Genomic DNA, 28,000 nt, shown 5'->3' on the forward strand with positions numbered 1-28,000 from the left:
GTTAAAACTATGTAATTACAAATATTCAATTAAAGTTTTTATTCTCTATTGACATTTACTTTTGTTTTTGTCATAAACATGCTTTGTAACAGGGCAAATTGTTAAACTAGGGTTCAGTTCCCACCTTTGAGTATGTGTGCTTAGTGGGTTTATTCAGGGAACACTGGTTTCTTTCCATAGTTCAATGACATGCACAACTGAAGTTTCAAAATCGCCCTGAGTGTGTGTGCGCTGCATGGAAGGGCATCCTGCCCACCGTGTATCACACCTAGTGCCCTGTGTCTCCTGACTTGGCTCCCTGTACAGATAAGCAATACAGAGAATGAGTTAGTGACTGAATTCAATTGATTTGGATATTCTTTAGAACCATAGTGCAACACATAACAGTACCTGTCAATGTTTTTAACGATATTGTTGTTTGATGTATTATGAGCCTACTAAATAATAAAACCTACTTAAACTCTTAGGAACTTAGTAATATCTGTAAACTTTTACTCTCATACAAAACCATCTATAAATATGCAAACTGGAAACAACCTAATGATTCCATTCCGTTTCATGCCTTTCATTTTTCACAGATTGACACAAGTGGAGTTTCAGTATTACAAAGGCAATTTGCATTGTCATATTTTCAGCCTGTTCGACCGTATTTTCAGATGGAAAGCCTGTCTAAATATAACTCAATCAGAAATCAGATCTATCTTGCTACCTACTGGCTAAGCAAAGGAAGCTTAGCACACGGTTTTATAGTCACACTGTAAAACTGAATGTGACTGGTCCAATGAATTGAAGCCTATTATAAGCTGATATGACTGATAATGCAAAATATTTTTTTCTTATTTAAGAATAGTGGTTACATAAAGTGATTTATTATCACATAGTTGTTTGACTTCTTTTTAAAACCAAATGATAACTGAAATTACCTGTATCCTATGTTTGGCTGCATAAACACACACTGATTTAAATGGCTATTATAGGGAAGTTTCCACTCCTGTGACAATCATAATTGTAATTTGTGCATATGAGATGATGCACTGACTTAGCTAGATCCTGCACTATGGGGAAAACAAAAGGACTGCCAATGGACCTGCATAAGAAGGGAGTTAAACGGGAATAATTTCCTCATTTACTTTATTGTCATGTTTTTTTTTATTGATTATGCCATTCTGGTATGCCTTACATATAAACTTGAGTGTAGAACAGGCATGGCTGGTGTTTAATCATCGTTAATGGATCTTGGTATCTCACGCTATAAAAACAAGACGGAGAGTGTAGCTCGGGAAGAATCGCGTGGCAGATGCTAAATGAGTGATAAGTGCCAAGCAAGAGGTGTAATGCTATGCAGCCCAGGGACTTCAAAAGTGCCACTCTGCCCGCCTCCACCGCTCATCAGCCTTGTGCCTGCTTGTCAGTGGGGCAAAACCTGCTTCCCCTTTTGCCTTCCTCCCTTCTTTTAACCCTTTTCTTCCTAATAAAATGCAGACATGGGGGTTAATTTTGGGTTGATTCCCTAATGATGCTGAGGTTTAAATACGGCAGGCAGTGCCAGTGCGATCGTGAGCTTGGAGTTGAGGGAGGGGCAATGTGGTGTGTGCTTTTTTTTTTTTTCACTTCTGGCTTACTCAGGAGCTTCACGAGGTAGGCGGCCTCCCCTTCTGCAGGTGGGCTGGAACGGTTGGTGATTAATCATTGTCAATGGATCTCTGGCTTCCCTCTGAACTATAAAAACAAGGCAGGGAGTGTAGTTCAGGGTCCGGAGATGTACACAGAAGAGTCAGGTGGCAAACACTAAACGCGACGAGTGGCATGCGAGAGGCGTGATGCTATGCACCCCAGGGACTTCAAAGGCGTTTCAAGACCTCCGTTTCCAGCCGGGAAAGCCGCCCAGGCAGGTGTTGTACGGGAGATACCTGTCTGACGCTGTGCCAATGAGAGCTGGAAGGGGCTTGGTTAATCAACGAAAGAAGCGGTTCGAGAAAGCTTGCAGGAGCCACCGCCCATGCGGCCCCACTTTGCCTGCCACCACCGCACTCCAACCAATATTAATGAGTATACAAATACAATGGTCATGTGACAAGGTGTCAAAGCAAACAAGATGTCAGAAACCCAAGTAAGTGAAGTAAGAGTTTTCTTGTCAGATTTCATAAAAAACGTGCAACTTTTTTTGCGAGTTAGCTCTGTGTCCGCCATGGTGGTTTTTTGAAGAAAATTATGAGGTCTCAGGTTATGTGCAATTGCAGGTTTGCAATTTCCCTCTGGAATTAATAAAGTTTTTTTAATCTTGAATCTTAAATGTGATTAGTACCATGGAAGGGAGGTTGGGCCTAATTAGCATACTAAAAGTACAGACTTGGATCATTTTCAAAAGTTATTTTTTATAAATAGACGTGCAAGGCCAAGACAGTAAACCCTATCACTCGTCATTTTTATGAGTATTCTTCCTATTTATTGTGTACTTGCATAGTCTGGATCAATCTCTAACTGATGACAACAAGTAGCAAGGAGACAACCTATGAAATGTCATCTTTAAAACAAATTTCAAACCAAATACACATGAAATCTGCGGGTTTCATAAAATATGTCGAATTACAGTATAACATATAAGTAACATACAAGTAATCTATAATAATAATAATAATAATAAGAAAATAATGATAATAATAATAAGACGGAGGAGGAGGAGAAAGCTACATTACAATTAACTTTAATTTATTAGTTCATTGCCATGCCATATTAAGAAAAAAACGCATGTCATCTCAGATGCTTATCCATTCAAGACAAAACTTGAAAAGACAAAACAATATTTCCCATATAGCATGAAATAATGTCCTGTCTATTTTTGTAAATTCTTACAATTGAATCTTTGCACGGCCCTTTACGTACTACATGGCAGTACAGTATATTGAAAATATGAATATAAAGATGCTTCTATAACTGTTTCATCTAATGAAATCTGGAGTTTTGGATTGTACAGTTATTAAACTGTAACTTTTTCAGATTATTCCACTTTTAAAGTCTTTATACCCATAACTTTAGACATAGCCATGACTGTAGACTGTTTCTAAGTTTCTGTTTCCTGAAGAAAAGATGAGATCAGCAAAGCTTCTTCCTGACCAAAAAAAGCCTGCAGATAGATAGCTGAAAAATGGAAAGGATAAGTAAGCCGAGGGGACTTTTATTTCAGTTCCGTCACATGAAAGGTTTCTGTAGTAACTATGACACAATGTTACACACTATGGTAAGTGTTGAGTGTTGAATTTTTGATCTTCGCTCAAATAGCATATTTTCTCCCTTTACCGTGTTTTAAGAAACACACTAGCTATACTGTATGTAGGACATTTTCCACTACCAAGCACTTTCTTTTTCATTTACATTCAAGTCTCCAGTCAGTATACCTGTTTTTTTTTCTAGTGAAACAGACAGCTCTACACTTCAGCAAAAGCTTTGCTCACAATATTGCTTCATTCAGGAAAACCCAGAGTAGTCTGAAGACTCGTTGAAAGGAAACCAAACCTCTTACTGTCATTTCTGCCTGCTGAATAGTCATTTGAACTCACACTATTCGAAGTGATAGACAACGTTTCTGAGAAAGAAAAACTACCTAATCAGCTGTGTAAGCAAAGTGCCAACCACAAACTCCAAAAAGTGTAGATAAGTTATTTAAGATCCAAAAAAGGGCAAAGCAACAAGCAGAACTGCCAACAGTGATGTCATTAGATGAATGAAAAGTCGGTAGGGTTTTTTGCATTCTTTGATGAATAGATGGATCCCTGAATGGCTTGTTGTTTAGATAGATGATTGGAAGATAGATGAATGGATGTAAACTACGTGAAACTGAGGAACTGCATTTATGTTCCTCAACAATGGGAATTGTTCTTTGATGCGAGCAGGCATGAAGGTAGGTTGGAAGCAATGGATCTCTTGGTAGCAAGTTATTGGTCTCCAATTGATAATTGAATTGGGATGAATGGATGCCAGACAACACTGATTGGCCATAACATTAGTATGTTACCATTCATTATCAATTATATACCAGTGAACTGGTGACGGAAAAGGCAATGTAGCTCTTGCATAAAGAAATCCATGCTGGCCATGACGGAAAGGCACCAGAACATTCAATGCACCACAGCCCACCGTGCAATCAAGTCCGACCCACAGCACCCAAAGAATCTGCTGCCAACAACCTTGACGCCAGAGCATCCTCCCAGAGGTCTTAAGGAGACATGCACCAAGAGAACAGAACTATTCTTTCTTTTTACCTATCATTCCCTCAAGATAGCAGTTAACAATCTTCATAAACAATTCAAATACAATGCTGTCACAGTTGTATAGTATTGTTTTATATATTTTTTATAGCAGCACAGGACAAAAACACACACACACACACACACACACACACACACACTTTCTGCAAATGTCCCTGTTCAATTATTCCTAAGTCCATTTATACCGAGAAGTGATGCTTAGCTAATTAAAAGTGTGACTGACTTTCTATTAAACATTAAGGCTGTCGGTGTTCATCCTTTCACAATTACATGATATTCAACAGATATTGCCCATGAAAAATCTACATAGGCAAAAACAATTAACAATAACACAAATGGCATTATACAAAGACAAAAAAATAAAAAAATACTGCTAAATCCTAAATTCCAGTTAAACAGAAAAATATCTATGAAAATACTGTATAAAAACATATATTGTTGAACATGGTGGTTTGTGGTTTCCACTACTGTTTACAACAATTCATAAAAATTTTATATTGTTGCCAAGAACAAAATAGCTTCATTTATTTAGGTTGATTGCATTGATATAGGCAGATAGATAGATGGGTATAATCGCACACCTGTATGAACAGTGTTAGCCTACCAGTAGGTGGACAAGTACCTGTGGTAGGGTTTTATTTTTAAAGGTAGTTTTATTTACAGTAATTTACTAAAAAAATATTGTATGTGGGGCTGGCAAAACCAATCACATGGTCCAATTGGCACTATTTATAATATGTGACGGATGCCTAACATAAATTCTAAGGAATTATAGGTTTAGTGCTCGTCTCTGTTCTGGGACAGGATAATTGCAGACATTTTGACTGTCCTTACTTGATCACAAAGTCAGCTCAGACTTTTGTCCAGTTTGCTACAGTACATTCATTGCATTAGAAAAACACACTTGGCTAGCAAGAGTTTAGACATTTTGATACTGACTGACTACATTTACCACAGCAGTTGTTAAATGGGTTCCTAACTCTAAGTTCTAACCCTAGAATAGTAATTCTACTGTAGGTAGAATGCCAAAGCAAGGTCAGAAAGTAGAAATATTCATGTTGCTTCAGTAAATTATGTTCATGTTTTTCTAAAATAGAAACAACAGATAAATATGAGCACAAACATAAAAAAAAAAAAAAAACATTCAAAGACTAAAGTAGAAAAGTAGGCAGAGTTCATTCAATGTTCATTTCCCATTGAACATTGTTCCTGTCCTATTTTCTGGGTTTGTGAATACTTGTGCCACATGAGATCAAGCTTAAACCTTCTTAACAGGCATATAATCATCACTAGCGGGCTCCAGTATTCCAGAGCAAGCCATGACGCCAGAATTTTCCAAAAAAACACTCCTAGAGATGCCATGAGGCAGGGTTGTGAAGGCTTGGTTATTCCATGGGCTCCATGCCAGGCCAGGTGGGATTCCTAGATGAGGTAATCCTATCAGCTGGGGCATGGGGCAGGGTAGGATGCAGTTGAGGGGCAGAGTGTTGTCCACCACTGGCGGGCTGGGAAGTCCTTCACTTCCAGACTCCTCCTGGCTTTCTTGTTCCTCGGAGCTGCCAGCGAACCCGGAGTCCGGGCTCTGGATGTCCAGCCGCAGCTTCTGTAGCTGCTTGTAGGAAGAACACGTTTCTAAAGGGGTGCTCATGCTGACCTCGCTCAGTTCAAAGTCATGGCTGTTATCATCAATGGCTGGCAGCATTTTCTCTTGTACACTGCCTCCTCCCGATGGTCCGTAGGGACAATCTGCTGAACATGGCTCCAGCTCATCTTCTACGATGGCACATTTTGAGCTCTGGGACAGAAAATAAGTAGAGTTGGAGAAACTGGAGGTGTTGCTTTCTTTTAGGTTGCTGTCTTTTTCCATTTTTTTGGAAAGCAAATCAGAGTTGCAGGCTTTGTAGATTGTCACAGGTGAGATGCATTCTGAATCAGCAATGATATACATCTCAGGATTCACAATAGGACCCAGCCATGACTGAGAAAGAAGAAAAAGACAGAAGATTAACCCTAGAGTGTAGCAGGTCATCCTGTACACTACTTAAAGGAAAAACTGTTCTGGCAATTGTGTTAAAGCTGCATGAGGAATGTCTTTTTGTGATGACATCATGGTACAGAAGCAACTAAAAATTGTGAAAATGCAACATCCACTTACAAATTAGCATCATTTAGAATTAGCGTGGATAGCAATTGAGTAGTCAGTTTCATTACTTAAGGCTAGCTTCATTATTTTTCAAAGATGTTGAAGATATATAAGTGCATTGGAGATTTTTTTTCATGTTCTATAGCATCTTGTGGACAAACATTGAACAAAATTACTACTATGGTGGTTTTATTGTACTTACCTTAAAGTCCCCGCCATGGTCAGAGAAAAGATCACCAAAATATTTCCCAGGCGAGGGCACAAACAGACACTTTCTAATCCTGAAAAATGGCAAACTGTTTGTATTACTTACAGTGGCCTTTAGCAGGAAGCTTGTATATACGATACAGTTATGCATCTCAAAACATGTTAATACATTACACAGAAATGATCATAACATGTACATTTCTTTCTGTATCGTCAAGACATTTCTCTGTAAGTAATTACAGCTAGTGGTATATAGTGGTATACTGGAATGATTGTGGTTATGGAGGCTATTACGTACCTTCTGTACCGTGGGAAGCAGAAAAAAGCAAGTAAAATGATTGCCACTGTTGTGAGTATAGCAAGGCTGGTTAAATTTTTAAATATCTCTGGTATAGGAGGATCTTTTGGAATAGAGAAGAAAAACCATCATTACTATATTTCACATTGCAAAAAGTTAAAGACAAATGCATACATTTTGACTGATGTATTTTTTTTTCATTATATTACATGACATGACATGACATGACATCATATCATATCATATCATATCATATCATATATCATATCATATCTCATATCATATCATATATCATATCATATCTCATATCATATCTCATATCATATCATATCATATCATATCATATCATATATCATATCATATATCATATCATATCATATTATATCATATCATATCATATCATATCATATCTCATATCATATCATATCATATCATATCATATCATATCATATCATATCATATCATATCATATCATATCATATCATATCATATCTCATATCATATCATATCATGAGTCCTTGAATACTTGCAATCCAAACCACAGCTTTACATTACTACCTTATTGTTTCTATAGTAACAACTAATATACATATACAAATATAGCATTGTTCATTAATGTGATAAAGCAGAGATATGTTCATTTACCATTTTTTTCCAGTGTCAGTGCTTTGTAGCAATTGCACAGTAAAGTTGTAACTACGAATTTGGTGGTAAAGGCCTGACCTCACCTCATTTGTGGATTATTTTCAGCATAATTGTTCATGATTTATTCCTTATTTATTGTATTCTCCGTGAAAGATAAGTTAATCCGAAGCATACTCTAATAAATTAAAATAAGATGAACATAACTAGTGAAGCCTCTATGTATTCACTCCTTACCAGGTGGAGGTTCTTCACCCACAGTCGATGTCCACTGAGTAACTGGACTCCACTCGCTCCAGAATCGTGGTGACCTTACAGGAATGGATCGAACCCTGATCACATACTCCTTCCCCCGGATAAGCTTGTCCTCTGGTAACTCACACTTCTCATCAGATGTAGTTGCCACTGGGTGAGTCTACCCAAGCAGAGAGAAATGTGCTTTGATAAATGCAGCTTTATGCAAATAGCACCCTTTCAAACATTTAAACTACAGGTCAGAGATGAGATGGTGATGAGGACGTAGTCTTACCTCCCAGTTTTTGTTGAGTAAACCCCACTGAACCTCATACTTCACATCCTTGACTCTTTTAGAATGAGGAGAGCCACGATGCCAGGTGACATTCGGTCCTGCCACGACTGGCTTTTCAGGAGCATACAACTTAACTAAAACCCGCACACACAGACAGAGAGAGAGAAAGAGAGGGAGAACTCAGTTAAATTATGCCTTTTAAGAGACACATATGTCAAGCACACAGACTAGAAAGGGTTACTACATTTATTAGTTTTATGTAGCCTGTGTTCGGCAGCAGGGTGGCTTAGTGGACAGCACTGTCGCCGTGCACCTCAAGTGCACCTAAGTTTCATTCCTAGTCAGGTTCGTTTTCTGCCGTGCATGTGTGCATGGAGATTGCATGTTCTACCCATGTGGGTTTCCTCCAGGTACTCCGGTTTCCTCCCTCCCACAGTCCAAAGTCATGCGGATTAGGTTAACTGGCATTCCCAAATTGCCTGTGTGTGTGTGTGTGTGTGTGTGTGCGTGTGTGTGTGTGTGTCCTGCAATAGATTGGCACCCTTTCCAGGGTGTACCCTGCCTTGTGCCTCTGTCTCCTGGAATAGTGTATTGACATATCAGTGTAAAAATATTTATTCTTTTGTTGCATTCTAGTTGTGTTTCCTTTAGCAGTAATAATTCTAATTGCCGTTTAAATAAGTTTGATTCTATTAATCAAGGTATCAATTCTAAAAGAGGAAAGTTTTTAACTTGAATTAAACCGTTGCTAACCATTTTCTCCTTCCAATTAATAGCTCTGAATGTATATTGCCATTTAAATGCGATAACAGGAATTAATTTGTTTCATGAAGACTCCACAAATTGCAATCTGGAGTAAAAAAGTGGCTGTTGGAAAAGAGACACACACTTAGGTCTATGTAAATACAGTGAAAAGGCTTACCATTTTCTCGTGGATCAAAATCATGTAAAGTCTCTACTATCATGCTTTCACAAGACACAGACAATTGGACAGTTAGGGGACCGGACGTCAAAATCTAAAAACAACAGTTTTCTCAGATTAGAAAATATAAATATAAATATAATTATGCTACAATAATGTAATATTAGTTGATGCAACATTCCGATTGGTCAGAAGGTGTCGATCAATTTTATTTGAAGTGGTAATGACGATAAAATGTATAGATCATTCTAATACATTATAATTGTTATAGTGAGAGTGTAAACATGCACCTGTTTGGCAAAAACATGTGGAATTATCATTAGTAGTAAATAATTTATAAATTTGCCAAAAAAAAAAACTGTTACAGGAAATCAATAAAAATTTATTTTAATATAAAATAATATCAATTTAAAAAAATTCATATTTTTTAAACAGGTATGTCAATATAGCACAAGTCAAATAGCGTGTAAACAGTAGTTAAAAACATTTAATAAAAAGAAATGTTTTTAAAAACCTTGATATGTCATATATATATATATATATATATATATATATATATATATATATATATATAAAGATATATGTTTCTTGTGTCACAATCAAATGACTTTTACAAACACTCACACACACACACACACACACACACTAATCTAGTTTCTTACTTTTTTTTTTGAAAATTGAAGAGTTCCTATACGTTGTTCTGTCTGTGAGCTTCCAAAAGGCTCCAGGACACCTTGAGGTATTTCAGGTTTCGGGGCACTGTAATAAAAGCAGTAAAACATATTTAGTATACAGAGTACTTGGAAACTATTCCACAGTTATTGATTATTTAAAGGTAATGTTGTTAGGCTTATAGTTAAATGGCTCAAGACTGCTAGTGCTAGTATTTACTATAAACTGGGTTAACTGTGGAGTGTGTAGTGTTACCCTGCAGAAGTTGTCAAAGGAACTAGTGAAAAAGATTATTCTAGCTACAATAGGAATGGGTTGGACTACTGAGGCCTAGACTACAGAGTGTGCAGGCTGACCCTGTCCACCCCTGAAAACACCATGATGCTTTGGGCAATGTTCTGCTGGGAAACCTTCTGTTCTGACCTTCATGTGGATGTTACTTTAGCCTCCTATCTAAACAAGTTGTGGACTAAGTCCAACGCCTGCTCATGACAGTTGTATTTGTTAATATGAGTGGCTTGTTTTATCTGTAGCGCCCTGCTACAGTCTAAAAATTGTTCAGAAATGGTTTGAGGAACATGGCAAAGAGTTTAAAGTGTTGACTTGGCCTCGGCCTCTAAATACTTCAGATCTGTGGGATGTGCTGGACAAAAAAAAGGGTAATCCGTGGAGGCCCAGTCTCACAATTTAAGAGAATTAGGTTGTGAGACTGGAATTAAAACATCTCCTGCTCAGCCTTGGCCTTTACCACAGAACACCTTCAAAGGTCTTGAGAAACCCATGCCCTGAAGGGTCCGAACTGTTTCTAAAGGGGTTACTCAGGTTGTTTAATGTTATGGTTGATTTTTGTAGAAAGTTCAGAAATATTTGCTATTATTGTCAACGACAAAAAAAAAAAAAAACTTATTCGAAGCAGCAAGTACGTTTTACTAGTAGGCAACATGGCTTAGTCTTTTACAAAAACGTTTCCTATTCTTTGTTCTTTCCTTCAAGTTAGCTTAGAAAAAGCAGTCTTTTCAGGAAGACACATTCATTTTTCTTCACAATTTTTTTATTAAGATTTCATAAACTAATTTATGTGATCCATCTAATCAAGGCCTTGAGGAGAAATATGTGTCAGGTTGAATCTGGATCCGAATTCAGAACAGTTGATTATTCAACAATTTTGTCCAAAAAATTTTTTAATATCTAATTTAAAAGACACGCTGTTATTTTTAAAACTAGTTCGGAAAAGAAGTGACATAAACCCACAGTAATGATTTCTATCATGAAGTGATTAAAATAATGATAAATTACACATTGTAAAAGCTGTGCAGGGAGCAGTTGGTGGTTGGTGTTATGTGAAATCTGTCTTCCATGGACGAAGTGTTCCAAACACATGTAATGACATCCAAGTAGTCAGTGTGGCACGTCAGTTCTAAATACATATATATACAGAAAGCAAAGGCAAAATTAGACAGTAAACTAGAAACCAGGGGTGATATTACATGTTTTGGTCAATATGAATATGATGAAGCATGATACATAAGCTCAGCTAGCTGTTCATTAAGAGATTAGCAAAACTCTTCAACGTTGGATCCATATAGAAAAGGGTAATATCGGAAATACATATTCATAATGGAAAAAAAACAAAAACATGAGACATGTTTATTAATATTTAAATACAGAGCAGGCAGAGCAGGAACCAAAACAAAAACATAAGTACGGAGGTGGAGAAACACTCACTGCAGTCGCAGCTGTTTTCCCAGACCAACACTTTCTGTACTAATACTAATACTACTACTACTACTACTACAAGTAATAATAATAATAATAATAATAATAATAATAATAACTCTTGTGATTATTCATTTAGCACTCCTTACCTGAAGATACAAGCGACAGCAACACTGACACCATCAAAATGTGGCCAATCTGTATCTTCTGCTTCATTCTGTATTCTGGAGGTCAGTCACCTAAGACATTAAAAAAAGCAAAATTAATGTGATTTTCATTTCACATATATGTATTATAGAGACATTCAGGAAGATGCAGTTATACACTGTTAGCTATCTAAGTTTGATCGGCAGACATAGTGTAGAACTTTTAAGCTCATTTTGACTAAGACAAAAGAGATTCAAAGTTATTATAAGAAAATTTTTTTGAATTAGGGCAAACCTGGTGGTTCAGTAGGTAATGCTGGATAAACTCTTGTTTACCATAAAGTCTATTATAGAGTTTTATTATAGAGATTATCTCACCTCCTAGGTACGTCCTACAAGGTGCGATCACCCTAAACCGGGACTTTCTCATTTATGACATTTACAGAAGACTTTTTAGATAGTAGAGTTATGATAAGCTTGGCTGCAGTAAAAGAACTGAATGGTGCAAACTTTTTGAAGAAGGCCTTGGGAATTGACTGACAACTGGACACAAATTCATGGAAGAGACACATCTGTCTGTAGGAATTGTACACACAATCGTTCACAAACACCACTTTCACATTATGGAAACTCGGCTAAAATTATTGCTACATCTTTCATACTGTCCTGACATTAATCCAAGACATTTCCACATGTTTGGACCAGTAAAGGAGTTCCTGGGAGGCTAGCTTTTCAGATGTAAAGCAGGCAGTCCGATCATGCCTCCGGCTTACTGAGAAACTTTTTACGTTGATGGTATTCAAGCACTAGTGAAACACTGTGATAAGTGCACTAGTGTAGCGGGGGATTATAGAGAGGAATAAAGGGAGTTTTTACTCTCATAACTGTGCTCTGTTATTCTGCACGATCAAAAGTTCAGGTTTGACTTGAACACCTCTAATATTTAGACCAGTGCTTAACTGGTAATAAGTGATTGACCCTCAGCCTATGTTCTTAATAAATGAATAATTACCTATCACTTTCCTACTTACTTATGCACTTATTACATGTAACTAATAAATTGCATTAGTTATGCTTTTTGCCACCCTTGTAATAGGATGTCTTCCACATCAGATAAATACTTTTAATTCTATTAGCAACGCATGTTTTACGACTTTGAGTGGAAAAGTGTTTAAACCACAACGAGCGAACATCAGACCACAAAGAGAGAAAAAAAGAAAATCCACCCACTAAACCAGGTAGGAGTGAACTTTAAATGTCATACCTTCCCTTCTCTGTCTTATAGCCAGGTGAACTTTGCTACTAATTCCTTCTACTTTAAATAAGATTTTTTCCACACAGTGATGGCCTAAACAATCACTTTTAGTAGGATTTAAGTTTTTATACCTAACTGCTTTACCATAATGTTAAAATATATTTGTTTAATATTAAAGGATTGAAAGCTGAGATTACATTAAAATATTTATGAAAGCTTACATTAAATAAAAATACATTGACCCCATTTATAACTTTTCTGATTTGATACCAAGTAAAAGGTTGCTAAGGATGCTGCCTTTATTATATTGCATTCTATTATTATTATTATTATTATTATTATTAGTGTTAACAATAATAATAATAATAATAATAATAATAATAATAATAATAATAATAAAGAACACCAACACCAGTAATGTACTTAACTCAATCAATATTCTGGATCCTGTCTTAAACGCTAAAGCTCTGAACATGACCTGATTCCAAATTCTGACCTCATACCGGTATGCTTTTATACTTAAAGAGAGAAAATGTTCACAAAAATACATCAGACAAAAGAAATCTATTCCACCTCTTACACAAACTCAACATTTCAAGCCAAGTCCAAGTCTAATGCTAAGAATAGCACCAGTGTACCCTCACTATACATATTGATCCACTGATATACAAATAAAAAAAGACATATCATTTACAACTCACCTTTCAGAAACAGATGAATAGTTTATTGATAAGCATATCTTGGTGATTATTTGATTGATATATTTTCCAGTTTTGATGAATTAAAAGAAAGTCCTTATACTGATGGCTTCATGGCACATGCTTTAATTGTGAGTCACTGTGGCAATTCTGAATGCATTACCAGTTCCTCTCTGTGCTTTACGTAGACTCTCACACCCACCCACATGCGCACGTATACGGTGGTGTCCCAGATAACCGCACCATTTTCAGTAAGTGTAGCTTACTGAAAGTTTAACTATCTATAAAGGAAATAGTAAAGGGGCTTCCTTAGTCTTCTTTCACATGGTTTACTTTATCTTCATCTTTCTTTCTTTCTTTTAAACGTTTTAGATCCACTTCCAATACCATCTCCTATTTTTTATCTTTTACTCCCTTTAATGCAATTTAAACATGTCTCTCCCTGTCTTTCTCTCTTCTCTTCCTTTATATTCTCTCTTTTCTCATTTTCTCACTCAATCGCTCTCCAGCATGGCTATCTCAATACATCTCTCTCTGTGGTGAGCAGCTGCGATGTTGGTTGTTCCCATTTCTGAGTATTAGTGTCATATTCTGGTGACAGAAAACTATTATCGCTACCACAACCCTTTTTCCCAATACTGACCTCCATATCTCTCTTTCTCTCTCTCATACTCTTTTTTTTCATGCATCCGCCCACCCACCCACCCACACACACACACACACACACACACACTTAAAACATTATACTTAAAAGTGTGATTCTGAGAAACTTGATGCTTAAATGCTGCTACTGTAATTCAGTTTTAGCTAATTCAGCTTCTAATAAGGTCGCACAGCTCAATGTTTCCTTCCTCTACATGTTACAACCTCAGTTTTATGACCTCGAATTAAAGATCCATTTATTAACATTGATACTGATTTGTTCAGTATTAAGTCAGTCAGATGAATTAACTCACAAGCAAGAAATAATTGTATAAAGACCTTCCCATCTTGTACTTCAGGTGCCCCGAGTCATCGTTATAGCAATAGGTATGAACTAACCATTCACAAATTAAAACAAAAGTTCACCTTCCAAACCTAAAACCTGTTTCTCATGACAATTTCAGTTACCGTTTGAGTTTCATTTCTAGAGAACCACCAACTCGTTAGTGTTTTCTCTGTCTTGCATGATTGAAACATTCTATTCATTATGCATGACTCAAAGAGAAATCTTATTATTCCACTTCGGCTCCAGATCTAAGTGAATCAGATGAATCAGCTCTCAAAACTACAAAAACACAATCCTGTGCATGTTGCATGTTATAGACCTTTTGCACCTGACGTTGCAATGTCCATTCATGTCAAATTTTGTATGGCGAAATGGACATTACTTACCAAATGCCAAAACCCACATACAAACACTCAAGGTAGCACTTTCAGCAAGAAAACACATCTGCTAACCTTATGTCATCTTAAACAGAACTTATGAAGTAATTGCTTCCAAGTCAGTCCAAATTAGCTCTAAACCGTCCATGATGTGTTTTACAGCTGACGTAAGCTATCTAGCTTCTAACACAAGTCCCAAAATCTAACCAGTAAACAAGAGGCACTGCTTGCTTTGAGGAACAAGGGTTTGTACACCCTACATAACGCATTAGCTTTCTATTTTGCACTGTTTGGGATTTAACCCTGGATCTGTTAGTTATCAGTTGATTAAAAAGCTTAAAATGCCAATATTAGTTTCCTGCACATCATTTGATGGAGTGTACAGCACAGTATATTCAACAGCATCATCTCATTTGCAGCAGAAAAACTGAATGAGCCAATGCTATTTCTAGCAATGCCACCAAATTCCAAGAGGAATCACATTTGTACACCGTATAAGGTAATCACGTTTTGATAAATCAAACTTCTGCAAATTAACAGCATTCATTCATTTTTACATACTTGCTCCTAATTTGAATATGTTACAAAGACAACCACAACATATGCTGAATATGAAAAAAATCAGCAGAACAGAACCTATCCTTCTATTTATATATCCTAAGCTATTGTTAATTTACTACTATCTGTGTGACAAACAATGTTGGGGGACGTTGCTTTTTAAAGTAACGAAAATTATTGTCATTAAAAAGTAATCAGTTACATTACAGCGTTACTTTCTGATAAAAGTAACTAGTTTGAGTACTTTTCCATTGCAGAAAATGAAAACTCCTTTGTGATTCCTATCTCACTTACACTGTTTCGTGCGGTGACCATAAGTATGGTTCATTATGATTCATCGCGAGTTTTGGCGCTGTGATTCAATTTCCATCTTTCCACGCGTAGGTCCTCGCAGACCTTGCAGAACTTCGCGGAAAGTCAGGCGGTCACTCAACGTTCCGCGAAGAGCCGTTTCTCACCGGGAGTCAACGCGCATAGGTGAGATAGGGGTATAACAACAGAAACAACAGAGGGGGCGGGGCTTGTAGGAAGATTTTCACACACACACACAGTAACGAAATCACTGCTGTCTGGCTCAGGGATTACATAAATTGTCTGAATAACGGATTTCATTTTTAAAAATATAAGTTAATAACTGAGTACTTAAATGGCGGACATAACGCTTTAGATTACTCGTTACATCAAAAAAGTAATCCAAGTTACTTTGTAATGCGTTACACCCAACACTGGAGACAAAGCATCAGGAGACCTGGTAGGTAACTAAGTAATCGTCAGGTAATCTTTCTGTTAGTTATATGTCTTCTGAAAAAACACCTCTAACATAACTGTCAACCAAAAAACAATGTCCTGTTGATGGTGCTTCTGCTATACTGATATGCAACTCACACATATCTGCAAAAGTTCAATATAGCACAGGGCACTCGACTCATTTCCTGTGGTGGCATTAATGTACATTTTGGCATTATTTTTTACTTTAAGCACACCTGATCCAACTTACTGATTATTTTTGGTCTTGATAATTAGCTATAAAGATAGCATTGAGAGTATAGATTTGTAAGAAGAGAAAGATCATCAGACTTTTTCCAGGCTCTCATCTAAAGGTTTTAAAAAATTAAAGTTACAGCAAAGCATGGGTAGAAGAATGCAGTGCTGTGGAAATGTACAGAGAGTGGCAAGAACATCATCAACATAAACTCTTTGGTAAGAGTACAGCTGTGACCTAAATTCGAGGGGAAATTTTAAAAAGTTTTGATAATGAAATAACTATTAATTATATAGGATGCAAAAAGCATAGGAAATGTGATGTTTAAAACAAGTATTTAGTATACATGAATATATTTAATTCAAATAAATATCACTTGCAGACGTTTAAATTCGCACAGATTGAAAAATTTGACATTTATTACAAAAAGCATGTACTGGCTTTGTAATGCAAAGTTTTATATAAATAGATAAAGTAGGGAAAAAATGTCATATGCAAAAGAACAATCCAGCTATATATGTTTATTAGATATTAAATATATAAATTTTATTAGCTATTAGATATAATTCAGGAAGTGTAGGTAATTAGGTTAAAACAATTGCTTTGATTCATCTTAGCACGCAGTTTGCATGATGTTAATTTGTGGTCAAAAGACTCCTTTGTTTGCTAGCTACAATAGCCATGTCGCTCCAGCACAAAACTAAATACGCAACTGATAAGGGATGTGTTTAGGCGCTGTTTTCACACTGGTCCCACCTGTTTTTCTGCTGCTAAAAAGGTCAGCAACCCACAGCGGGGGAAACCGGCCTCTTGTGGTTTCAGGTGCGATGGTGGAACTGTGCTCGCTCACAAAAACAAAACTTAAAAAAAGGGACATATGAACCTCAGTGTCGAAACTATTATCTATTTTGGAAGCTTTTAACATGCATTTTTGCTCATTTAAATATTACCTTGAGCGGTTGTTTATCACTGTTCCTTATACGTCTCTTGCAGATAATACAAACACTAAAAATCTTTTTGGTTGTTCATATGCGATAAAAATTTTTTTTTTTTGATTATGTTATTGCTGCACATTGAATTATACAGAAGTGCACAGAAATGTACTGTAGTTAAATGCAGTATAAATTGCACAGCTCAGAAGGTAAAAATCACCTAGATAGCCATTGAAAGCAAGATTAAAATTGTGAACGATCCAGCAGAAAGCCATGAAAAATTAACAAATTTCCTTGTCATACAACATTACATCCCCTAAGCATCACCTAAGAGGTTTTTAATAAAGTACCTCCACTGACAAAAAACACACAGCATGAGTTATTACTCTCCAAAGGCTTACAGACTATAATAGTAAATTGGCTAGCTAACTAGACAAGTGCTGCTTGTGAATTCATTTTCACATTTAAATTAGATTTTTGTAGTGATATATTTTACACCTGGAAACAATAAGATTTTAGGATTTTGATTAAGTTTTGAGCTCTTGTGAAAAGGCTTCCAGGATGGAGCAATTTGCCTACAGTATGTTTAGGGAAGACAAATCGTTGCTAATAAAGCTAGGTATCTTCTTCTTCTATTTGTCCAGGTGGTGATGATGGTGAAGGATGCAGTGCAATGTGCGGCACCTGATGTCAGGAGATACTTTCATGTTTCTGATTTGGGCACCAGATATTGATAGACAGTTCTGAGAATGGAGGAAGCAGGTAACAGTTTGAACCAGATTAACATGGTACAACTCAGTGCTTTTCTGCTTCCCTGGCTTTTGCACATGGAAGCTTATTGGCCTCACGCCCTCCGTAACAATGTAGGAACTGGCAGGTGATGCTGGGAAAGGCAACAACAGATGATCTGTCTGGAATATCAAGATAGAATTACCTAGGCTGTGCAGGGTGATTGTATGCTTACTTCCATTCTGTCTGGGCTTTCTTCATATGCTCCCTAACCAGGAGAAGGACATAGTAATTCTTTTGCCTGCATGTGCAAGACATACTCCTACCGGTCTTAAAGGCAATGGCCGGTTTTGTAAAATGGTTCACTTGTGGCCTCAAGTCCTCTGGATCCATCTAGTACCTCTCCCCAATGTTGCTTTTGTTGGTCACCTGATGAGACAGGGAAGACAAGAGTTTACATAAGGCTCATCATTCATCTCGATGTTGGCTCTGTCCTCAGGGTGTCTGGCCAAGATAATTGAATATGACATTTTCTTCCAGAACCACCTTGGTTGGAGGCAACCCTTATGAGGCTCCCACTCTTAATTGGAGTGGGAGCCTCATACAACTTTGTTGTGAAGTCAAGCCACTCACAATGACCCATTTCATTGGAGCTGGATGTAACAGTTGTTGCACAAACCAGTTAGTCCGGAAAGATAAATTCCTTCTGAAATTCTAATCAAAGTTTGGCCATTAGAAGATTGATATTTCTGCAAAATAAAGGACATTTATTGCTCTTTGACTGTTTCAAGCAACAACCAACAAACAGACCTCATTTAAAAACAGTATAAGGCTGTTAATTCCTTAATAAAGAGATATCTTTACATCTCTACCAAGATATTAATCAACTTTTCAACCAATGGCCCTTATTTTATTTCTCAGAACTTATTGCACATTTTTAGAAGATAAAAAAATAATTTTAAGTTGCGGGGATATATGAGTTAGCAGATTGGTGGAATGACTGTTCCTTTTAACTGACATTATTTTAGTGGTGAGCATCAACAACTTCAGTAGTGATGATTCTGGTTAAAAACTGATGATACATATGCAGAACATTGTTTCATAATCCTTTCAAGACTATTTCAAGTTAAACACCTCGGTTTCAAGTGGTCTTGGAAGTTGTTACAGATAAGGGAAGTCAGATAAAACTTCAGATATCTTAGCCTATCTTAACTATAGGAGAATCTACCCTAAAAAAATTTTAAGCACACTGCATGATGTCATATTCTTATTGCAACATATACAGCACCAGTCAAAAGTTTAATACACTTTATAATTCAGTATTGTTTGCTTAGTGATTTCATACTATGAAATTACCTATACTGAAATTAGGTTATTAAATAACTACAAGAACAGTTAATTGTTATTTTAAGACATAAGGGTCAGCTGAGAGTCTTGCAAGGACAATATTGTCAAGTGCATTTGCAAAACCTATCAAGCACCATCATGAACCTGGCTCTTGCAGAGAGTCTTGCAGAGGAGAAGTTCATTTAGGCACCAGCCTCATCACCAATTAACAACGCTTTAGATTAAATTCATTACGAAGGCTTTACTACATAAGTAGCAGACACATCTCGATATCAACTGTTCAAAGAAGGTTATTGAATGTTTTGGATGCCTTCAGCATTTTTTTTACACTGTAGAAAGAAATAAAAATCAGGAAAGACCATAGAATTAGAAGGTGCATCCAATCCCCTGCTACACTAATGCACTTATCCATGCACTTACACAGCATTTCACCAATGCTGGGACACTATTAAGGTAGAAACATTTCTCAGCATGCTGGAGTTATGATTGGTCTGCCTGCTTCATGCCTGAAATGCTAGCTTCCCAGGAACTCATTAATTGGCTTAAATATGTAAAATGGCTAGGAGAGAGGACTGAATGGGGCTTGATTTTATTCACTGATTTTCAAGGATCAGGCGTTCCATTCTCTGAATGCTCACAGACTGCATTGGGCTAAAAGGCACCTCTGGGATCTGGGATCATCATTTATAGACATACAGTCTTCTTTAAACTATTTGCACCATTCAAATGTTTTACTCAGCTACTGTACTGTGCTTCAAAAAAAATCATCTGGAAATGTCAATCGGTTTTATGCTTTCATTCACAAGAAATTTCATCACAAGTTCCGGTGTGACTTGAGTGACTTGAATTGTAACCTCCATTCTACGAAATTGCACAAATAATTGTAATAAATTGTTTGTCTTTCCAAATAGATGAGGTCTGTCATACGTATGTCTGCTGAGAAAGTGAATAAAGCAGATGATTTCATATTTAACTTGGTGATACAGCTATATGATGTTGCTGTACAGTAAGTCTAAAATGACCATGAGAGAGAGAGAGAGAGCGAGAGAGAGAGACTTTTATCGCAAAGTCCATAGAATTGAGCTATGCATACTGTAGTTTATACAAATGTTATGAAATTAACATAATCAGATTAGTGATTATGTTATGAAATTACATAATCTGTTTTATGTTACACATAGTAATAAACAATTCTCTCTCTCTCTTTCTCTCTCTTCATTTTCCCCTCCACCCGTTCAATGTTTTCTGTGCCATTGGCTGCAACACAACTCCAAAGCATGATAGATCCACCCCCATGCTTAATAGTTAGCAAGGTGTTCTTTTTATATAAAAAAAAAAAGAACTCCTCTTTTTTTTTCTCCAAACAAGCCTTTGCTGATTGTGGCCAAAGAGTCCTATTTCCATCCCATCAGTCCAAAGCACTTGTTTCCAAAACGCACCAGGCTTCTGTAGATGTTCTGTTGCATACTTATGAAGTTGGATTCTATGATGGGGATGCAGTTTAGGTTTTCTTTTGTTGATTCTTCCATGAAGGTCTTGTGGAACGGTGCACCACCACTCCTGAGTCTGCTAAATCTTCCTGCAGGTTTTTTGCAGTCTAATGGTGGTTTTGATTTGTCTTTCTGATCAGCATACGAGCAGTTGTCTCTGAGAGTTTTCTTGGTCCCCAGATCTCATCTTGACCTCCACAGTTCGCCTGAACTACCCTCCATTAATTTTTATTTCTCACTGTGAAAACTGCAAGCTGACAATGCTTTGCTATCTTTTTGTAGCCTTCTCCTGCATTGTGGACATCAATAACTTTGATTTTCAGAGTCTTACACAGCTGTTTAGAGGAACCCATGGTTGTTGAGTGTCCGCAAGTGTGTGCACAAGGTTCGAAGAGTCAAAGTATTTGTAAAGCTTGGAAATTGGCATTTACTAATGACAGCTGTTGCCATGCATCACATATAATGAGCTGATTAGGGTCTGAAACCTTTTAAAAAGAATCTAAAACTCTGGAACTCTTAGGGTGCCCAAATTTGCACAGTGCCATAATAATTTATTTTTTACATTTTTGTTCAATTTATGGCATAAGAAGCAACCACGCATCAATGTTTGCTGAAAATATTGTGCTTTTTTTCTAAGAAAGACTGTTAACATTTTTTTAATTAAAAAATTCCCAAAATCTGGTATTTATCAAGGGGTGCCCAAAGTTTTGCATAGGACTATATATATATATATATATATATATATATATATATATATTTTTTTTTTTTTTTTTCTTTTTTTCCCCCCAGGGTATTTTTATTTTTTTTTGCTTTTGCTTTTTACTGGTCCACATGCCATCCACAGGCCAAATGTTATCGTAATAAAGTCACTGCGAAAAGGAAAATAAAAAAAAGAAAAGAAAACATGCTATCTGTTATTACAAATGTTCATCCTACATGCCTTTCCCTTCAGTACACTGGCATTTCTGTGGGGGAAGTTTTTTTTACACACAAAAAAGTACAGTTTTCAGGTTTTTCATTTTCCGGTATGTAAAGGCTGCAAAAATCTGAGATTCTTCATCTGAACTGTGGATGCTGCCACCTCTGGTATAGTCGCCTTTCAGTGCTTATAAAGCTTTAATTATTTCAACAAGTTAATGCTTAGATGTTACAGAAAATTTTGGTTATACATTTTTATTTCCCTTTAAAAAATAATTGTTAATTGTTTGTTTTAAAATGTTACATTAAAAAAAATAACATAAACTCAGAGTGTTGTTGGGGTTTTTAAGAAATCAGTCAAATGAAAAATGATGGGTTTTTAATGATTGGGTAACCAAATTCTGACTCAGAGATGGATTTTCTTGTCTGTTTATGTAAATAGGATACAAAATGAATGCCTCCACAGTTCATCAAGTTTAAACATAACACGCACAAACTGACAAACAAAATTATTATTGTTAAACATTGTTCATACTGGATGGGAAATATAAATCTATTCTGGTCATAAATTCCCACAAAGTACATCAATAGAGTCATGCATTTTTGTTTTTCAAACGTACTTTATGTCATAACAACAAGAGCATGACCAGGTTTTTTTCATTGGGAAGTGAAACCATCCTGTGGAAAGCACCAGAAAGTGTCAAGATGAGTGATTTAATGTCAATTTATTTACCAGTTAGGTGATTTTTGTCTAAAGAAACTAAAAATCCAATGGAAGCACAGCACAGAACTTCAGTTGACCCTAATATTAAAGGTTGGCCCTTATTTGTAAGTGTGGGTGCGCTGCCACCTAGCCAACCTCACTCTGAGCTCTTGATTGGACATTATATTTGAAATGACCGAAAATAAATGGGTGACACATGGGTAACTTGATTGCATTTGATAATTGTAAACAAACAAGAATCCACCTAACACATCCAAGCATAAGACCTGTAACATAATCCACTCTTAATCAAAAGGGTGTTTCTCTGTCTTGCGACATTTTATAAGCCTTTTGTTTGCATACATGCTTTTCTTGTTTTCGCCACAGTTTACCTTTCTGTCAACTTTCCTTTTTTCCCTATTTGTTTGGTTCATTAAAACCTTGTGCTTGCATGCAAACTTTGCCTAACACTTATACACACTCCCAAAATAGTAATGCTCTACTTTTGGAGGACTACATATCTAATAGCACCAACCTACAGAAACCACACACACACAAACACACACACACACACTTACACACACACCTCTCACCCTACTGCAGTGCCTTTTCCGTTATACCGCTCATAGATCATTCTAAGGTGCACCCATATAGCGCACAAGATCTCGACTAATGAATATGACAAAACTGCAACGATTTAACAATTTTAAAAAACTATTAGAAATGAACTAAATTTCAAATCAACCCATTAGATTACTTTTTTCTCTTACCTGATGGCGTTAAACCAAAAGGAACAACCACAACAAACGGCTGTCATGGACTTTTAGAGATTAAAAAGATCTGGTTTCTTTGAACAAGATTTTTTCTTCTTGAAACCATGCCTCACTTCTCGTTCTTTGGAAACCGGATGACATTTGGTCGGCCTACCTGCAGGAGCTACTTCCCCTGATTCAATGATGAAAGCTTACAAAATCCCCATGTATTAAAGGAGATTTTCCATTACAAAAAAAGTTGTTTTTTTTTTGGCACATTTTAAAAAATATTTTTTTTATGAACATAAAGATAGTTTTAAAATATTATACGAATTAAAACCGTTGCTAGGCAATTCATATTAGCTTCTGATTACTAAAGGTCAATACATCATATGATTGCAAGATATTTGTTATGTCAACTAACAAGATGAACTGATAATGAATCCTACTGGTGTAATGTGACTAATGTTACTTCAGAAGCAACCATGATCTACACATCTTGTTTAAGAACTTCAACCCACACACCAGATCGGGTCTTTACCATCACCCTGATTGGCAAATTCTCCTCAGAGATCTAAGCGTTTATAGAAAAGCTCCCCTGTGTCCTCGGTCTACGTTTAGGCTTCTTATCTTTTCAGAGAAGCCTCATATCTCTAACGGTTCAGGAAAGATCCAAAGAACTGTCTTTTCATCTGAGAAAATATGGCTTTGCAATAAATTTACTGCTGAATATTTCTTTTGCACTTAATCTGAATCTTATGTTTTCAATGATCCTTTTTTTATGCCATTGAATATAGGCACTTTAGCACTTATTAAAAAACAGCTTTTTTTCTCTTGTCATTCAGGCCATTAATCCTCAACATACACTGTGGAATGGCCAGAAAAATATAATGCATGGCTTTTAAATCATAGTCATTCTGCACTCAGAGAGACAAATGGAAGAAAAAATCTGTACACATTTTTATCAATTTTTTTTTCAGCAACATTTGTGGTGTCGAATTGGAGTATCTAATTATACAATATTTTAGCAAGAAGCAAAGATGAAAAAAATGTAGCCAATTCACCTACCCATGTTACAGGGAGATGAAGGGAAACCAGAGACTCGGCGGTTGTGAGATGATATTTTACATCCCACAGAATACACTGTCTGGCCCCAAAAAAAGGTCGCTGTTTCATAATGGTTAAATTATTGGCCTGCTTCAAGCAAAGAAAACAACTGGTTTAAGTACCCTTCAACACATCACCAAAACCTGAAAGGATGCTGGGGAGCCATCAACTTTGTCAAAGGTGAGGTCAGAAAAAAAAAGCTGAACATCACTTAAAGACTTGAGAAAACAAAATTTAGGTTTGATTTCATAAGGAGTATAAAGATTGAACTTTGGAGAGATGGAAAAAGGGTCAGGTGGTCTGATGAGATCCGAGGCAGTGTTATGATCTGGAGTTGCTTCAGGTAGTCAGGTCTAGGCTCAGCAACATTATGTGGCAATAAAATAAAGTCAGCTGATGACCTGAATGTAATAAGGAGTTTCTCTATCCTGATTGCACAGGTCTATTCCAGGACTGTGAAAACTTGGCTCTAGGATGAATATCTGGTAATGTCATAACATGGTTTTCCATGTGGCTGAATGGATCAAATCACTGTATCACTATCGTCGGAGATGTACCTGGACTTTGCTGAAGACAGGACAATTTCAGGTCAGGGCTACGCTGGAATACGAACCTTTTCTCTGATATGGTGAATGTGTCTGTAAACAGATCTTGAGAGATTTTTCAAGGTGATGCTTTCTGTCTGACCATTCTACAATAAAGGGTGGATTGGCTGCATTTTGCAAAGGTTGTTGTCCTTCTGGTAGGTCCTACAGTTCCATCTTCATAAAGGACCTCGAGTTCCATCAAAGTGATGTTGAAGTTCTCTGCCCAAAAGGAGTCGGAGTGGCTCTGAACTTCTTCCATTTAGAAATGACGGAAGCCACCTTAAAACTGCAGAAGCATCACAATCCTTCTCCAAAAGTCATTAGACGGAAGGATTGTTATTTCTTTGACATTTATTACAAGTTTAAGGCCTTAATATATAAAGAGGATATAACTTAACAGAGCCAGGAAGAAATGAAAGGGGTCCAAAAAAAAAAAAAACATTTAATAGCTACGTCCATTTTTAGGCAACTATTCTCTGATACACAGGGTTGTCTATAACGCAATTATTCATTTGAAAAGCACTATTTCAGCTTTTTTAAAGAAACTTTACACCTCCATTTTTTTGAGCAAAGCACAGCATTTTTAAAGCAAAATCCAACCCGTTTTTGTCAAGCATCACTTCTTTTTGTCACATGATCAATGAAGTGAAGAGACTTCCTGTGCAACACAGCAACTGCCACAAGTGGTTTAAATGTTAAAGCTAAGCCAAAGATGTTTACACTCAGTCACCCCAGCAGTAATAGATGACACATATGCGTTACTTATTCTGTGAAACAGGACATTATGCAATTCAGATGTCAGTTGTTTGAACACCATGTTAAAGCCTTTATTACAACTATATGGGATACTGTAGTGTAACTCCTCTGGTGAAGTGAGAAATATTCTTACAAAGCATCAAATGATTGATGCATGAGCAATTTGTGTACAAGAGAAATGAGATACACACTCTGTGTGTGAGAAGCTGCTGGGTAAATGGTGCATACAGTACCTGTACTATGATATTGTGTTGTCACCACGTAACAAAGTGAAACTTAAACTGCTAGAAAAGGAGGTTGACCATAGTGTAAAACTTAAGTTTTTGTATTGGTCATAATGTTTGTCACGATCTTCAACAATCTTGGTAACTAAAAAGATTTTGTGTGCACTAAAGGTCAACAACTTTTCTTGATCTAACTTGTTGCCAGTACTTTCTATTTGACTCACTACAGAATCACAATCAAAGCCGTCACTGATTTTTTTTCTTTTAATAATAAAAACAAAATTTTTTAGATGCTAAATTGCAAACTGCATAACATCAAACCCAACTGCAGTCGGGTAACTGGAGTTATAGCTTTTTGAAAAAAATTACACAAAATTCCTATATAAACCAAATGGTCTTTGGCAAGAAAAAAAAGTAGAGAGAATTTTTGCTCTTTAACCCTCTAAGTCCAGGACAGACTGATCTGTGCCAGCAGTACAGCATAATACGGATTTAAAAATATATACTCAAACTGTGTACTTTTTTTTTTAAATATATATATCAGGTAAAACTAAAGTAATCATTACTTTTATAAAGGGTCAATTTTACCACTACTGGAATATGGGAATGACTTTGCATAAATGTAGAACTCTTGAAATGAGCATATTATTAATATTTTTGGGTCATAGAAACTACCGGAAAAAAACAGGAAAAACATGTGATCATGTGATCCTATGTGACCAATTAAAAAAAAATTGCTTTATTTCTTTAGTTGCGCTGAAACAAAGGATATGTCTCTCTATACCGCACAATCCTAAGCACTATACAGGTTTATTTTTTAAAAAATGGCTCTGACTTTTAACTACCATCCTAATGACTCAAATAATACATGCGCAACATATGTTCAGCTTGCAATACTTCTTGATTTATTAAATTTCTTTTCTACAAAAAATAAAAATAAATGCAATAGTGTTGTTCTCATTTTGCTTTCAAACTGTTCAGATAATTTCTGCATGCACCAAAGACTAGACAAGACTGAATTTGTTTCTAAGTGGTTCTTACAGGTGTTTTGCAGAATGGAATGATATTATTAGTTAGAGATCAGCATTTAGACACCTTCAGGAGCTAAACTTTATCTAATGGAAAAAATGGTGGGTATTTGCTATATTGGCATGAGACCGACCTCTAATCTTATAAGACAGGTTTGCATTTGTTGCATTGCTTCCACCTTCATGTTTGTTTGAACCTGTTTTTCTAGGTAACACTTTCAATGGACTTTTCCCCTCCTGGTTGACATCTCTCCCCCTCACTCTTCACACCTCAACATTTTTTTCCAACACATACCAGTAACATTTGACACCAGCATTTGTGCTTTTTGTTGTTGTTGTTGTTGTTGATGTTGCAATCAAATAAATTTTTCTTTTACAACACTAATGTTACTTATTTATATATAATATGTTAAATTTTGTTTCACAATCCAGGCCCTTTCTGTAAACTGTAAAGCATTAAAATAAAATTTTGACTATTGTCTACAATCAAGACCATTTGTTTCTAGAAGGGTTTTATGATTTCTTCTAATAAAAAAATAAAATGAATGAATTGAACATTAAATTAAGATTTAATAAAGGTTTAAAAGCATTTAGATTTTTTTATATTGTTAAAACATACTTTTCCAAATAATCTGACTGCCATACTACTAGGTCATACTAAAGGGAAACATCGGAAATATCTCATGGAAAATAAAATAAAAAAAATAGTTGCACGTACAATTGGACCAAATCTCACCAACCTTTCGTTTTGAACTGTCCTCATTCCACCATGCACAGACAAATCCAAAGTGATGATTAACAGATCCACTGTTAAAATAACCCTTCTTAGTAAAGTCCATTCTACTGAGACCAATGAATTGACTAAATCCTGGATATTCTGCTATGGGGAACATGGAAAAGCCATTTAGGCAATATAAAAAATTTCCATATGGCACAAATCTACACACAGAGACCTGCTTGTGTCTGTTGTCCGTATGATTTGCTGCATGTAAGCACTGTACTTTTGAAAAAGGAAGAGAATGCACTGAA

The 28,000-nt window shown here is 36.2% G+C and overlaps 1 protein-coding gene across 7 annotated transcripts; it reads right to left on the reverse strand.

Moving 5' to 3' along the window:
- Positions 1-85: 85 nt before the first annotated feature.
- On the reverse strand, positions 86-27,978 carry LOC128526270 (interleukin-2 receptor subunit beta). Of its 7 annotated transcripts, none has more exons than XM_053497948.1 (11): positions 27,712-27,978; positions 18,386-18,488; positions 11,544-11,633; positions 10,975-11,095; positions 9,669-9,765; positions 9,007-9,100; positions 8,085-8,218; positions 7,793-7,970; positions 6,914-7,016; positions 6,611-6,689; positions 125-6,243 (listed from the first exon to the last, which is right to left on the reverse strand). In XM_053497948.1, exons 3-11 carry the CDS (start codon positions 11,608-11,610, stop codon positions 5,524-5,526), a joined length of 1,593 nt encoding a protein of 530 aa, XP_053353923.1. In that variant the 5' UTR covers positions 11,611-11,633; positions 18,386-18,488; positions 27,712-27,978; the 3' UTR covers positions 125-5,523. The 7 variants fall into 7 exon arrangements, with proteins under 7 accessions (XP_053353922.1, XP_053353923.1, XP_053353926.1 ...); XM_053497951.1 differs by lacking the exon at positions 27,712-27,978 and adding an exon at positions 23,288-23,402; XM_053497947.1 differs by lacking the exons at positions 18,386-18,488; positions 27,712-27,978 and adding an exon at positions 13,497-14,169 and having other exon boundaries at positions 86-6,243.
- Positions 27,979-28,000: the final 22 nt, after the last annotated feature.

The sequence above is a fragment of the Clarias gariepinus genome, chromosome 6 (genome assembly GCF_024256425.1).
Source record: "Clarias gariepinus isolate MV-2021 ecotype Netherlands chromosome 6, CGAR_prim_01v2, whole genome shotgun sequence".
NCBI classification, from domain to species: domain Eukaryota; kingdom Metazoa; phylum Chordata; class Actinopteri; order Siluriformes; family Clariidae; genus Clarias; species Clarias gariepinus.